Below are 15,817 nucleotides of genomic sequence, written 5' to 3' on the forward strand. Positions count from 1 at the left end.
ACATTTTCCATTAAAAATTATCATTTTTATGTGAAGTCCGATCCACGAAAGTTAAAACATCCATTCGATTGATCAATTTATAAATCATAGTACTAGGCCGTCGGGCTCACCGTCGAAGATCCCACCGACTATCATAAAAATAACTTCACCGTTCACTTTTTCAATGGATCCATTATCATTGAGATTCTTACTCCCGTTTTCGATGGTTCAGTCCCTTTTGTCATTGCAAGTTCACCGTTCCCATTTTCAACGGATCCCTTACTACTTTTACGTCACGATCAATTCACATGCCTCAAAAATAATTTCTTTTACTTTAATATTTCATAAAACATTCATAACTTTCCATATTCTTTAAAATTTCCAAAAATGACTCATTCATTCATATACGTCGAGATTGCTAAAAATAACATATACGTGCAAGTACGTTAAAACTTATAAAAATAGCATAAATCATGCATATACTTTTAAACTTCCAAAAGTAACATTTAACAAGATATGGAATTATTTTAGGAAGTTGCAAACCGTCCTCGACTTTCCTCGAACCGACCGCACACGATTCAACCCTATACGTACCCGGACACCTCGGACCTTGATTTAACGAACACGACTCAATTTCAAAACTTTGAAAACACCAAAAATATCCAGTAGCTTGCTGGAAATTCAATTTTAGGGCCTATGTTTAAAAAATGACTCAATTCGCTTAACGGATGACTCGTGTACAATTATTTTCGCGTTTTCGGTTAAACAAATGACCAAACTACCCTTCCGACTCGAACCAACCTGAGACCAGACCTTTACCATCATCCAAGACTCAATATAAGCTGCTGGAAGTTCCCAAGCCCAAGCCAAAACCGAAACATGGATTAAATTTTTAACCTAGGCTCAATTCGCCCTTTTTTTGACACGTTCGGATAATTTACGACCCCGAACGGACCACGACTCAAAACGACCCCGAACCAGGCCCTAGACCCCTTCCTTAGAGCCTAACAAAGACCATGGTCAGGCCTTTTCAGACACAGACCCAACGCCCTAAGCCCTAGACTCTATGCACCGACAGCACACCATATGCACCCTTGCATAGCCGTGGCCCTCACACGCACAAGCAGTTGTTGCAGTCATTGGCTCGACCCTTGGCCCACTCCAGCCCCTCACCAGGATCCTAGGGCATGTCCCCTGCCCCTGGTCCAGCCCTTGTACTTACCCCTTGGCCCTTGGAAACACACGCACCAAAACAGCCCAACAAGTGCATGCTTGTAGAGTTTCGGTTCCAACGCTAAACTAGCCCATCCAAGCCCTGATCGAACTCTCCCTAAGACCCTTATCCTTTCCTCAAGACCACGGCTAGGGTCCCATGCAACACCATGGCCGATAGAACCCAAGCCGCCCCCTTCCCCTTCACGGCCTGCACGCGTTTTGTGTGCAGGGCTGGACAGGCCTATGCAGCGCTCCGCTTTACCTTTTGTCCCTTCAAATCTCCTCTTAAACATCTAGACCAACACTTGAATCCTTTTGTTTGCATCCCTCCTTCAACAATTTCTCAAAACATCAAAATACTTTATGAAAACATGAGATTCACATGTGTAAAACTTAAAACCATCATCCTTATGAACTTTTCACACAAAATCAAATACATGCAATATTATGGATTGAATGATGCATAAAGAAAGTTTGAAAGCATGCCTTGTTCCTTTATTTTTATGCAATATGAGAGACGACGCGACGAGAGACGAACGAGACGCAAATCTTTTTTCCTTCCTTCCTCTAGGTTTCGGCCACCTAGAGTCCTAGTGTGTGTGTGTGTGTGTGCTGAAAGTGTGTGAGGGACGTGAGTTTTGTGGTGTAGGGTGGCTAGGGTTATTTAATTAATAAATCATTAAGTTGCTAATGAGGCTTTAGGTGTAGTTAAGGGCCCTAATTATTTTAATTAAATCTTTATTAATCTAATCACATTAAGGAATTAATTAATCCACTAAAAAGTCCCAACAATATTTAAAAATATTTGGTGTCACTCGTTTCTATTATCGTAAACCCGAAACTTCTTATTTTCTAGCAAAAGTTTGCTGCCAATTAAGTTTGTCCCTTACTATAAATAAATTTGCTGCTTTCCTAATTTGGATTACTGAGTCCCAAGTTTCTAAAAATAGAAAACTTATAAAAAAAGACGTCCATGGTTCTCTCGTCTTTTGCCGTACATCGCGTATTCGACTGTAGAAAGTTTACATTCATAACATTCGGTTAAATAACCATTAAATCATGTCAATACTTAAACTTGCTTCTAGACCACTCATATAAATAAATTTTAAATAAATTTTCATTCATGCCTGTGGTTAGTGTGTTTGGGTTTTCAAACATTACATGACATCTACTCGACGTTAACATTCCTTACATTATCACTCTGATAAAAAAAAATATTAAATTTTAATAACATAGATAACCAAAATAATAGCAGAGAAAATATTTACATACAAAAATTGTAATTAATTTTCCGTTCAACTAAATATTCGACGATGATGTGTGTAATTAAGTGCGATTGGTGGAGGTGACAAGTGGTGTGATCCAAATAATCAGTCGGCTATACCTTTAGATTGTGATTTGTTTACATGTTGTATGGAATGTATGTACGACCTTTGGATGATGAGGGAGTGATTGTACCGTACGTGTGATCGAATCTGCCTAAAAAGTATTCCTGAATGGATAAGAGGTGTTCCGTTCCATCGAAGAGATCGAATCACAATCCAAAAAGTTTGAAAGAAGGAATAAAGTGTGCCATTTCTTCTTCTCTTCTATCACTTTTCTTCTTTTCTATCTGGCATGGACGGGATAATAATGATTCAGAATGGTGAGTGTTGATGAGATTACTATTTTGTAATACACAACAAAATCGTCATGCATTTTTTTAATTTAATTTCTAAAATTTTACAAATTAATCAACCATGTATGGTAAATAGGAGTGGCTTTACTTCATTATTTCACACCTTGAAACAAATCACTGCCTTGCCTCCTTGTATACTCACGCCCCATATACTTTTAAGTATAGTTTGGTACACTGGGTAAAAAAAATAATAAATGATCCTTCTTATCCACGTTTGATACCTTTTTAGAAAGCTCATGATATTTGATAAATAATTTTATACAAAGATAAAATATCTCTTTTATGATATGTGATAATTTTAATTTAATGATAAAAAACACCACAAATGACTTAATTGTCCTCAATATATAAAAATCATAAACCATATTGTTCTCTCATTTCACCGCCCCATCAAATAAATATTTTTATATATTATATAATATGATAATTATATAAATGAACTCTAGATAATTATAAAATGATTTTTATAAATCTCAATAAAATTATTAGTATCACTCGATTAACCTTAAAAATTGATATTTGACTTGACTCGCAAAATTAAGGGCTCAATTATCATATTTTATAATATATAAAATTAGGTAAAAATAAATAAATCATGCAAACACTGTCGACGCATGAACAAATAAGAAATATGAACTCAAGCAACAACTTTGAAATTATAAAATTTTTTATGATAAGGTTAATTTTGTCATTACAATCTAATATATAAATTTAATCACTGATATTAAAATCATACCAAACATTAAATATAATATCCTATATCTTATCTATCCTTAACTTATCTTTATATTGTATATCAAATGTTTATCTTATCATGTATATCAAAGTATGTCTTATGAGAGATTCTATACACCAGGCACAACATGTGCTTGGTAGATCTTCACCATTCATGGAGTGTGGGGACTTTCAACCAAGGCACAGTGGATTCCAAGCACACCGGGTATATGGTATAGAATCTCCCTACTTTTACCTAGTCTTTTTATCTATTAAACCTGGTGATAAAAACGAGATCAAGGCATCCCAACAGTGTCTCAAGTACATTACAGAATTTTACCCCAAAAATCAAATTGGTTATACAACTCCTCGAGGTTCCAAGAGCTCATTGGATCATCTCGATTTATCGCTACATTTTATATCAAACCAATATTGTAACCCTTGGTGCTTCGTTAAGTTTCAGAAGAATCAAATTTCTTCAATTTAGCACAACTTCTTTTCGAGAAGCAGTGAGTTCGATGCCTTGAGACAAGTAGCTTATCACATAATAAATCACAAGCATTCAAAACAAAAAAACTACTTTCCCAAAAAAGTAAATAAGCACCACACCTCCTTCATATATCGTAAAACAGTTCTTGTAGAAACATTCCAATAGACATGACAATTCTGATCACTTAAACTGAGAGTGTCACATGAAAAAAGAAACACAAGCACACAATTTCAAGAACTCAAAACTTAAAAACTTCTAGACGATAGCATTGGCAGCACTAGCAATCCTAGGCCAAAGATCAGCACACTCCTTTCCAATTGGGCCAGTGATTGCAGAACCTATCACATAATGATAGAATTGATATATCAAAGTTATAGCAAAATGGGAAGACAGGATTTTTAGTTTTATAAACAATACTAATGATCCATCAATACCTTTCATTTCACCTTTGGGATTCACTATAACCCCAGCATTATCTGTGAAGTCAAAAACAAGGATGAGTATAGTATATATGTTCATCTTCATGTATAATCAATCAAGATCAGCATCTCACAATGTTCTCTAACATCTATACATGGATGAAATGATTTGGTTTTTTTTATCCGGGATATGAAAGAACTCACACGCAAATATAAATACATACATATAATTAGTGATAAAGATAGGTACCATTTTACCCAATCCGCATGTACCAAGCTGACGAACATGGAACATTAGCTAACTTCTAACTCCGTAAATGTTAAGATTGGAACTTGGACTTAACTCAACCCCAAAAACTAGCTCAAAGGGGGAGGATTGTCCAAGTCCATATATGCAACTCTCAGGAATTTTATTCAACCAACGTGGGACAACTAACACACTCTCCTCACGCACAAGAATGAACATCTATAACATGAAATTTACAAATGACCCAAATATTGACAAAACGGATGACCCAACTATGGACAGTACAACACATAACGATGGATGACCCAATTATGGGCAGTCCAACACACAACGGTGGAAACTGAGCTCTGATATCATGTTAAAATTGGAACTTGGACCTAACTTATCCCCAAAAGCTAGCTCAAAAGGGGAGGATTGTCCAAGCCCGAATTTTATCCAACCGATATGGGACAACTAACCGTAAATATATTATCAAGTTCTGTGCAAGGTAAAATATACACAAAACAGCAGTACGGTAGAAATATAAAATGCCACTAGTAAATGCACAAGGTCAAATCTTTGAGTGCCATTTTATTTTTTAGCTTTTGAGCATGCTGATTTTCATTCTTCACTGTTGGAGCATTTTCTTAACCTGAATTATCCAAACGAGCAACCAATAAACAATTTCTGTGCGGCTTTGCATCCTTCCGAAAAACCAATTGATCACAGGATTTTCTCAACTAATTCAGTAAACAACAACGGGACCACACATTGGCGTCCAGAGATAGAAAAAACAGAGTAAGCATCTACGTGTAGCAGAAGCATGCAACTCAAAACAAGAGCTTTCGTTAAAAATAATCAAGAAAAATGATGAAAAACTAAAATATCACTCATATGACATAAAAATCAGAGCTTAGGAACCACAGAAAAATCAAGAAACCTAAGCAACAAATCCACTCATAACCAAAAAGTAGATAACGACTAAAAAATGCATTAGCCAGCGCAAAATACCTTCAAAGTACATGAAGACACCGTCCTTTCGACGCCATGGCTTGCGTTGGCGAACAATAACAGCGGGCATGACCTTCTTGCGGAGATCTGGCTTTCCCTTCTTCACGGTAGCCATCACCATGTCTCCAACGCAAGCTGAGGGAAGCCTGTTTAGTCTTCCCTTGATTCCCTTCACCGATATGATATACAAATTCTTCGCTCCCGTATTGTCCGCACAGTTCACCGTCGCCGCCACCGGCAAACCAAGCGACATCCTGAACTTGTTCCCCGCCGATCCTCCACGTCCTGTATATGCACAGATAATCGATAAGGCCAGTAAAGATTACAGGTTTCATCAGCTAGAGTTCAGAGATCTCACCTCGCTTCGACATTTTGCCGATTCTTCCCAGTCGCTCACAGGGAGTTTGTATATTTGTGGGCTAGGGTTTTATCAGCACTAAAACTTAAATGGGCTTCTAATTTTTGGTAAGGCCCGATATTAATCATCCAATCGGGATAATAGACCTAACACCAACAAACAAAATATTTGAAAATTATATTTTTACATGGTAATTTGAACTTTCTTTCAATTTTGGTCATAAATTTGTATTTTTAGTCTAAGTAGTTCTCATGTTTTTTTAATCATATAATTTACATGTTTTTTCCTTCATTTTTGGTACGATGAATTTGCATTTTTAGCTTTTAACTTAGTAATTTTATTTTTTGATCATTTTTTGACAGGAGTTCGTCGTTTTTGTAAAAAAATTGCTTGTGTGACGAATGTGGATGCTGATGTGAATTTTTGGAAGTAAATTTTCATATGTATCTTGATTTTTTTAGAATATTATTTAGAGGAAAACACGACGGATTCCGGTTAAAAAATTATGCAACTACAAGATTAAAAATATGAATTCAACTTCAACTTTGCAAATTTTTTTTAAAAAAAACATTTAAATTACTGGAGTAAAAATGCAAATGGATCATTAACATAATAGAAAATGAAAAATAATTATGCAAGTTATGAGATAAAACTAAAATTTTCATTTTATAAAGACTGAACAAATTAAAATTATGGAACCAAAATATAATTATCCTTTATAACTNGGAGAAGATGATTTTATAAAAATTTAATAATTGTAGAACTTAAAAACATATTTTAAATAAAACAAAGATAAATCATTTAGTAGTTTTTCGTTCACATCCTTAAAAAAATAAATTAGTTCTAAAATCATATTTTCTATAACATTGAAATTTAATTCTGTTAAACACTAAACATGCTCTACGGTCAAGGAATTAAATTAGTAACAAATTTTATTTTATATATATATATTAAACTAAATGATAACATGATAATATTAGAAAATATACACTTTATAAATAACTGCATTAATTTGCAATATCTAGAAAATTTTATTAATTCGGAAATCACAAATATTTATAGCTTCTTAATTTATCTTACCTCTTTTTTTTATATAGCAAATGCATTAGTTCTATTTTACATAAGATAAATAACATATCAAGATTTTCGTGATTAATAAAATATAAAGTCTGGAATTTAAGCTCAAATCCACTTCTTTTATAAATTATGATGATAAACTTCATCCCAAAACTTCTCAAGTTAAACCAAGCTGTTCTCTTAACCAAAAGTTGAGTGACACCTAAAACAAAATAAGGAAAAGTTGGGATAAAGCCCTCCTCCATGGCTAGTGTTTTTTGCAACATAATAGTCACAAAAAACTTACAGCTAGATATTACAAAAGCCCTAGTAAAAGGGTAGGGAAAATACACTCCTCGGCGGCGTCTTCTTGAGCTAGATCCTACTGTCCATAACCTGCTGGTAAGAAGCACAAATGGCAAGTAAGAAAATCAATAAGCAATGTGTGTCATGAAATCAAATTAATCTGTCAATACCGGTTGAGTATGACATCCGATATAAACACGTATTGGAAAAATAAATTGAGGTCGCGGGTGACCTCCAATTCGAAACGTAGATCATCACTTGTTAAGTTTTTTGAACACATTACAAGAAAGTAACATGCACAAACTTGGAAAGACAAGATGTTAGGGTACCCTACAGTAAAAGGTTCAAACTGAAGATGGACGGTGAGAAATAAATGTTGAGCCTTTTGTTGTACTTACCAGTCAACCGCTTGATACTGCGGCAGAAATTACTGCCGCAAAGACATTGGAATGCTTCAATTGGATGGTCATTGTCATCAAAATCCATGCGATAGTCCTGCATTTTCAAACATGTGAAACTTCTCAGCAAAAAGCTCATTTACTTCTTAAATTGAGATTAACATAGTAACGGGTCGTAGAAAACAAAAACGAGATCAGCATCATTGTAGCCACATTATGGAAAACAAGCATGCATTAAAACAATGGTCAGCTAGGAAAGACTACATATAAAAAACTGGAGCATCTGGCAAATCTTAAACTGAAAATTGGGTGACAAAATATAACTTACTTAATGGGTGACAAATGATTTTAGCAGAAACTTAAACTTAATTTACCCCCTATTGTTTTTCTTCTTTCTCTGATTGTCCAGAACTTTGTACTAGGATACTTAAATCTTATGTTTCCTCTTCAACTCTGAGGAATTTATGGCATCCAGTCAACAAACCAGTTTTTTGATTGGTCGAGCTACAGGATTGAATTATCATCTGATTCTAGGACTAGATTCAAAGAGAATTTTAACCAGAACAATCTGTCCGTTAAAACAAGAAGACTTTCCTTTCGTATTCCTGATATAAAATGCTACTCAGTATTCCACACAAATGTTCAGAACCACCAATCCAATATTCAATCATCAAAACAAAGTAATTTTATCTTACATAATTCCTCATATAATATGCTACATACATAACATTCGAACTTCGCCTTCTACGACAATGGAAATCAGATTTGTACATTGCAGATACACAAAACATAACCTACTTACGCAAGTGAGTTCTTCCATAGCTTTCACATTTCTTGTAGCGAATAAAGCAAGCTGTGTTTGGTCACCAAAAAAATAACATTTTAATAACACGGACTAAGATCCGTGACTCCAAAAACTGTGGAACAGGAGAGAGTTAAAAGACACCACAAAAGTATGAGATCTCATACGTGGTAATAGTGGTGGTCAGGAGTCTCCACTTCAACTGGTATCGACACCAAGTTTGAGTCATAGCATCTAACATTATCGAAAAAAGGGCAGAAAATGATGTCAGGAACACTTCTTGTCTTTGAGAAGTGTGAAAGAAAGATAACATAATTTGAGAACGCATGCCAACACCAGCATTTATAGCATAATAGAAAGGAGCACCAAGCTTAACTATTTACATATTGGTGTAATAAGAAATAAGTTTCAAAAGGCGTATGAAGCCTTTCATGAACCAAGTCCATAGTGCTGCTTACATAAATCCAAACTTAGTTACCTAAATCTATCTCCCACAGATCACAGAGATGGAAGATCCACCAGTATAACTAAAGAGAAACAAAAATGGAATACATCAACATATCAACTGCAATATATCAAACGAAGTTACCTGTGATTAATAAACCTTGCCACATTCCCATAACATGTCGAGTCTAAATAAAGAGCTTCTTCATCTTTAAGCACTCCTTTAGAACCCCAATCGGCATCAAGAAGAACAGGATATGAATGTTTCATTCCTTGAGGACTCCGTGAAACACGATCAAAGAGCTCCGAGTTGGTTAAAACCTCTCCAACATATTCACAGACAAATGCACCTTTTGGAATGTCTTCCAGCGTGCGTAGACCCCACCCTTTTCCTTCAGCAGTCATAAACACCTAAAATGAATGATAAGAAAAACAAATGGAAATATCAGGCAACTTCTATAAAATAATTGCCAACAATGGTAGGTGGGTTGTGGGAGAGGGGGAACTCAAGACGCAGCCACACTAATACCTGCATCCGGTAAGTTATTCCTCTCTGTACCACTCGATTGCCACATTGTTTATTACAGCCACATTTCCACCAGCATTCTTTGATGAATTTCCTCATGAGATGACCTTTGCAAGGTTCAGTAACATCCTGATTTATTGATTTCTGAAGCGGACACAGCTTACAGAAAAATTGGCAGTGTTTCTTCATATCTCGACTCATGGAAATACACTGACTAAGAAAATTTTCCTTAACAAGGCCATCCAAAGTGTATGCAAACTCACCTCCAGTTTCAAGCCCACAAGCACAGGGTGTAGACGATGATAGGCAATCACCAAAACAAGTAGAACAACACTTGTTTTCTCCTATACGAGCTAAAGCAAAATTTACATGCGCGTTTTGGAAAACAGCATTTTGTGTTATGTAGCAGAAAGATGGTGTGCACTCATTATTGAATCCATTTACCAGTGTAATTGCCACTTTTTCTTGTCCCTTGGATATGTCAATAGCATCATAAAGAAACATGATCCCTTCACGAGTCAACAAGCACTCCTTACCAACCATCAAACTAGCCTCGCCTTCGATATCATTGTCTTGAAGTTTTCCATTTGTTACATGATCCTCGCCACTACCCATCTCGTTAGGCTGTAAACCTTCGCCAAGGCCATCATAAGATGGAAGAGCTAGTAATATTTTGGGCAGAATCATTTCAGCATCAAACTGAGAATCAACAATTCCAGAAGAATTCTTCAATAAGTCGCTAGCCGGTGTCACACCAGTGGCTTCTGGTGACGCATTAGTGGATTCAGTTCCAAATCCAAGAAAACATTCACACATTTCTTGCATAAGGTTCCTCACAGAAATTTTTGGGTCCACGGTTTTGTATGATCTCAGAAAATTATCCTCCACAGATTTTAGAACAGCTTCAAGACAAGGCATATGGAAGTCAGGCTTTCTAAGAGCCAAGTCGCAGTTCAACAATATTTTTACCTCTCCACAAGGTGAGGAAGCAATCTCAAGGTTAGAAGAGTGTACATCTGAGATCATTGCATGATTATCATTTTCTGCCCTTTCATATGGTGGAAATGGTCCAATAGCTGAATCACTTTCACCTGTCAATTGAAATGCTGAGATATATCAAAACCACCATTTTAACTGAATGTAACCATCGTACTAGATAACTATGCAGCCGACTGATCTGTAATCCATAGAATGGCAACTTATAGGCAAAATTCTACAACAGTTCCTTTATTCAAAGTAAACTTGTAGCAGATAACCTTATACAGATGATGTGTCAAGCATGAGCTACAAATTAAATGCAACAAATAAATAAAGTAGAGAAACCACCATATCACAATCAAGAGATTTTCAAAATTGATCTACATTGAGACAAAAAAATATATCGAATAATAGGCCACTAGCCATGCAATGATTAAAGCATAAACCAATAAAACTAGTAATAACCAGAATCTCTGAGAGAAAGGCAAAAGAATATCACTGATCCAAAATCTTCGGCAGAAAACAATTGTACATACAAAATGAATAATAGAAGCTAGATCCAAACAATCTAATCCAATTAATCAAAAAAACAATGTGCCTACAACAAAAGAAAAGGACATACTTGGATGGCAGGTAATTAAAGCATGATTTTCAATGTTTTTCCTTTTGAGCGTCTGAAAAGTATCAGGCTCGATATTTAGCTCCTTGAGATGCACCGTGACCATCGAATTATCAGAGGCTGAACCCTTCTCAGGAATTGGAGAGAGAGAGCCCTTTCCTTTGTCTAGTAGCTGCATTGGATGAGAAGCAATTCTCAAGGGGGTATTTTTACAACGTCCTTGGGAGTCACTGGGCCGGCTGGGATCACAACTCTCATGGACCATTGATGAATTGGGAGAAACTGGCTGCTTTCCTTTATTTTTACCAAGTGACTGGAACATTCCAGCTTGTGATTTAAATATTGGGTTTCCGGGGGTAGGCTGAGATGACTCCACCTTGCTTTGTGACTGATTTAGATTCAGAGCCTGGTTCTCTGGTAGTACATCTGGTTCTTCTTTGGGTATGATTAATGGAGTTACAGGCACACTAGAGTTATTGATAGAGGATGTTAGATTTTCTTGGTATCTTAGTCGCAATCTTTTCAAAGGCCGTTCAGGCTCTTCAGTAGCATCTTCCTCCAAGTAGTCCTCTTTCTGTGTAGGTTAATTAAGCAAGTACAGCGTCATAATGTGTAATCAAAATTAAAGTAATAGAAGTTAACAGTATGAGTACAACTAGTATTGCGACTTTCAAGATGAAGCACAATTTCTCTTGCAAATAAATTCCATACTTCGTTCACATTCCTCTTTGAGTGATCTGCAGCCTGAGAGATAACACAAATCATTATATTAGCACCTTTAATCACCCTAATCACATGGGAAATTTGACAAATGTCATAAAATAGAAGTAAAATGAGTGGAACACGGATATTTATTTACAGTACAACTAGTTTTTGTCAATTAAGCATAACACGTGAAAAAAGATATCATACTTCATTGTTTGCCAGCTTTACTGCATGCATTGATCTTGATGTCTGAAATATCACAAATAGAAATGAAAAAATTGAAGGACAGAGAAACACTAGAAACAAAACAGGCAGAAATAAATTATTTGGACTGAGTCCACATACATACTTCTGCTTCCTCACTCTCAAATATAGCATCAGCAAGGGCTCTATAATTTTCAGCTTCAATAAGCTCCCAGTTCTTATCATACAATTTCAGCAAATTCTTTAATACAGGCTTCACCTTATCTGCAGGGATCCCAAGATTCTTCATAGCATCAAAGGCACCTGCAACTTTCTTTTTTGTTTCCTTGCTCATTTGAAGATATTTTGTGTCCCAAGTTTTAGCTTTCCGACTTTTCCCTAATCAAGGAACCTTTAAAATCAACCAGAAAAACAGAAAACATTACCCGTTTTAAGGAACCTTTAAAACCAACCAGAAATACAGAAAACAGTACATCAACAATTCATTCAGGTTGATGAGAATTATCACCGTTTCACTTATAATTACAAGCAAAAGCCAAATCCTGGATCTCTGCACCATTTTTTCCAATAATTAAATGCATGCATGGTTTTCAGCGAAGCATGTGTAAATTTTCAATATCAGGCCCAGGATACTGAATATGGATGGTAATTCCCTAACATAGAACGCTAATTCTCCACCATAAACGAGAAAGCGAGAAAATAATTCCAACACACCAAAAAATCTGCTGCAGATATTCCTGGCACTTCATTATAATTTGCCAATGCATACAAATTTTTTAAAAAACAAAAAAACTTATTTCACCATATCAACCATATGACCGTTTGACTCTAAAGGTTTTTCATTTTCACTTGGCCTTTTAAGATCTAAATTTATGGTGACCAGGATTCACAATTGAAATAGGTTCTTTAAATTTCTAAACAAGTATCAGAGATATAACATTTAAGGAATAAAGATGTGCAGGAGAAACAGTTTGGAACTGCAAGAACTTTTTAACACTCGATTAAGTATCCCAAATGTAAATACTACACATGGAAAGAAAATTAGTGTCGGGAAGCTTCGGAGCTAGTGTTGACTCAAGTAAAGGTCGGTGAATCGAAACACGCAGATCGAGACGTCATCCGTTGAAGCATGTTTAGTAATTATGGAAATGGCATGACAATGATTTCAATATGTTGGTATTGTCTAGGTTCAGACGAGTAAACTTTCACTCAGATTGTTTTAGTGAGATACGTGATGTACTGAATGAGATATCCAAGCGTTATATACACACTTATATGATGCATATTTATCTGTTGCATAATACATATTTTACTGTTTTGACATATTATATACCTCGTTTGTCAGGGTCGCTCAGCCTTGTTCTGTATTGTGAATGGTTGGGTATCGAGAGCTACAGTGTCCGACGGGACTTGCGGGTTCTGATGACCTTGGACATTGTAGGTCCGCGTCTTGATGATGAGTGCGGGAGCCAAAACATATCAGAGACTACACACTCAGACGCCTCTAGACTGAGCATGAGATTCTTGATTTGATCCTTGATATCTGAGCATATTGAATTTCACATTCAACATATCAGTTTGTATACTCGTACATTCTCGTATTGAGCGATTGTCGCTCACGTCTTTGTTTTTATCTTGGACACCCAATTCCAATGGGCATGTCTTAGGTTGGACGGTTCGTAAGGTCAGAGCAGTTGGGTTTTCTGTGGTGATTCATTGGAGGTTTTATTTGGTTTCTCGTATTCTCGTGCATGATTATGATTTCGATTTGGTTGTATTGCCGATTTAGATTGAGATTATTGTACTGTTTTCATTTGGGTTATAAAATTATTAAGTTATTTGGTTTCCGCTGTTTAATTGTTATTATCAAGTTTAATTATGCATGCTTGATAGTCTGTATGTTTAGTAGTAGTTCGGGTGAGGACTTTACAGTAATGCTGAGAGCTCAAACAACACCTAAGATTAACCAAGATATGTTCCTCACTATGAAAATAATATAGCAGAAACTGATCGAAGACTTCAGACTCGTGAATAGATTGAGAATGATTATTAGTACTACACATTGTTGGTTTCCAGACAACAGCCAATTAAGATGGCTGTAGAAATTGACCCTTCCAGCTATCAAACCTAATAAAAAACTGAAAATTTTCAGCTCCAATACCTAAGTTGAGTGAACGGTGGCTACTATTTCGGCGGGTAGTAATCAATATGTAATACAACAGTATCCAGAAGCAAGAAACAAAGGTGATCAACAATATACTGTTTCAAAAACTATTGACACATGAAATTGACTGTGCTCTAAGCCGAGATTTATTCGTCAGAATGATAAGGACCAGAAACTTCTCAAAAGGTTTCAAAACGCTTGAAAAGGCTGAGAATGATTTCCTACAAACTGTTAGTTTATACTTTTAAGACAACAGATATAAGATAAGATTAGTAGCCAAATTGAACCTTAATTTAGTCATTGGATCTCATAAAAAATTTAAAATTTTCAAATCTAACCCCTTAGTAAAATGAAAATAAACAATTTCCACAATTTGAAGGGGGCAGTGCCGGGAACCCTTGAATCCCCAGATATTTGAAGGGGGGAAAAGGAATCTTTGTCTAGAGTTAGTCAGATAATAAGATTCCAATTATCTATAGCAGAAACAAAAAATATGGTCGCAGACGGGTGAATGAAAAAATTTGTTGTAAGGTCATCTCCAATTCATATCCTCATCTTTCATGCTCTATCCTCCAAAATAGAGATCCATGATGAAAAAAACATGGTGTAAAAAAGTACACTAATTAAAAATGCACATAGAGTGGATTAAGTTCCCTCACAACTCAAGGCAAAGAAATGTGGCCGCCATAACCCCTAAAATTAAATAAACTTGTAGACATTAACCACGTTATAGTAGCAATAGACCCAAAAAGAACACCTGAAAAAAAAAATTAAAAGAGAAAAGAAGACAAGTTTCATGGCAAGAAAAGGCAGAAAGGCGAAACACATGCGTTTAAAAACAATGTACTCGCCGTAAACCCTCAAAACCCTTAAAAATTGAAACACAAAATCTTAAGAAAAAAGTTTAAGACTAAAGATTTTAAACTAAAAGATTTTAAATTTTATTAATCGCAAGAACAAGATTCCAAGTCAATCCATGCCGGAAATGACTGCATTTCACCGCAACAATAATCATCATGCACGAAAAGGGAATAAAATTGAATTTAAAAATCCAAAGAGAGAGAGAGAGTGAGAATTTTCAACACAAGTATTTACCGAAAGAGGGGAAAACATATGAAAATCTCACCAGCATTCACAAACTCTTCCGAGGGCTTACGCTGCAGTCTACAGTGAGGTGTAGGGGAGAGGGAAGAAATTTAATTATGACATCAGCATGCCACGTATATCATTACATCTCAAACTTATTCAAATGTAATATTTTGATTATAGTTTTCATTAATTTCAGGTTGTAATATTAGGAGTTAATTTTGTCACCAATTTCATACGAACACTTCTGAAATATAATTTTACAATTTAATTTTTTTTTATAAAGATATTATTTGTTGTTACAATATTAAAATTATTGTTTGGAATTTATTTGATTACTCCTACAATGAATGTATGCATTTTTTTTAGTATTGTCGATTTTTTAAAAATAAAATATAAAAATTAATAATTATATTTTTTCAATGGATTATTTAGATTA

General features: G+C 35.4%; 2 protein-coding genes across 7 annotated transcripts; both read right to left on the bottom strand.

The window, feature by feature from the left end:
* Positions 1-4,179: 4,179 nt before the first annotated feature.
* On the bottom strand, positions 4,180-6,212 carry LOC140985605 (large ribosomal subunit protein uL14). The gene is made up of 4 exons (XM_073453468.1): positions 6,091-6,212; positions 5,733-6,017; positions 4,511-4,552; positions 4,180-4,414 (listed from the first exon to the last, which is right to left on the bottom strand). Exons 1-4 carry the CDS (start codon positions 6,101-6,103, stop codon positions 4,332-4,334), a joined length of 423 nt encoding a protein of 140 aa, XP_073309569.1. The 5' UTR covers positions 6,104-6,212; the 3' UTR covers positions 4,180-4,331.
* Positions 6,213-7,265: 1,053 nt separating this feature from the next.
* Positions 7,266-15,492, bottom strand: LOC140986158 (probable inactive histone-lysine N-methyltransferase SUVR2). Of its 6 annotated transcripts, none has more exons than XM_073454206.1 (11): positions 15,419-15,492; positions 12,274-12,519; positions 12,132-12,173; positions 11,931-11,963; positions 11,223-11,793; positions 9,626-10,713; positions 9,242-9,507; positions 8,820-8,886; positions 8,653-8,703; positions 7,851-7,947; positions 7,266-7,542 (listed from the first exon to the last, which is right to left on the bottom strand). In XM_073454206.1, the coding sequence occupies exons 2-11, from the start codon at positions 12,460-12,462 to the stop codon at positions 7,529-7,531; spliced, it is 2,418 nt and encodes an 805-aa protein (XP_073310307.1). In that variant the 5' UTR covers positions 12,463-12,519; positions 15,419-15,492; the 3' UTR covers positions 7,266-7,528. The 6 variants fall into 6 exon arrangements, with proteins under 6 accessions (XP_073310307.1, XP_073310303.1, XP_073310306.1 ...); XM_073454202.1 differs by having other exon boundaries at positions 7,266-7,545; XM_073454205.1 differs by having other exon boundaries at positions 7,266-7,545; positions 12,274-12,506; positions 15,419-15,489.
* Positions 15,493-15,817: the final 325 nt, after the last annotated feature.

This window comes from Primulina huaijiensis, chromosome 10, assembly GCF_012295235.1.
Source record: "Primulina huaijiensis isolate GDHJ02 chromosome 10, ASM1229523v2, whole genome shotgun sequence".
Classification (NCBI taxonomy): Eukaryota; Viridiplantae; Streptophyta; class Magnoliopsida; order Lamiales; family Gesneriaceae; genus Primulina; species Primulina huaijiensis.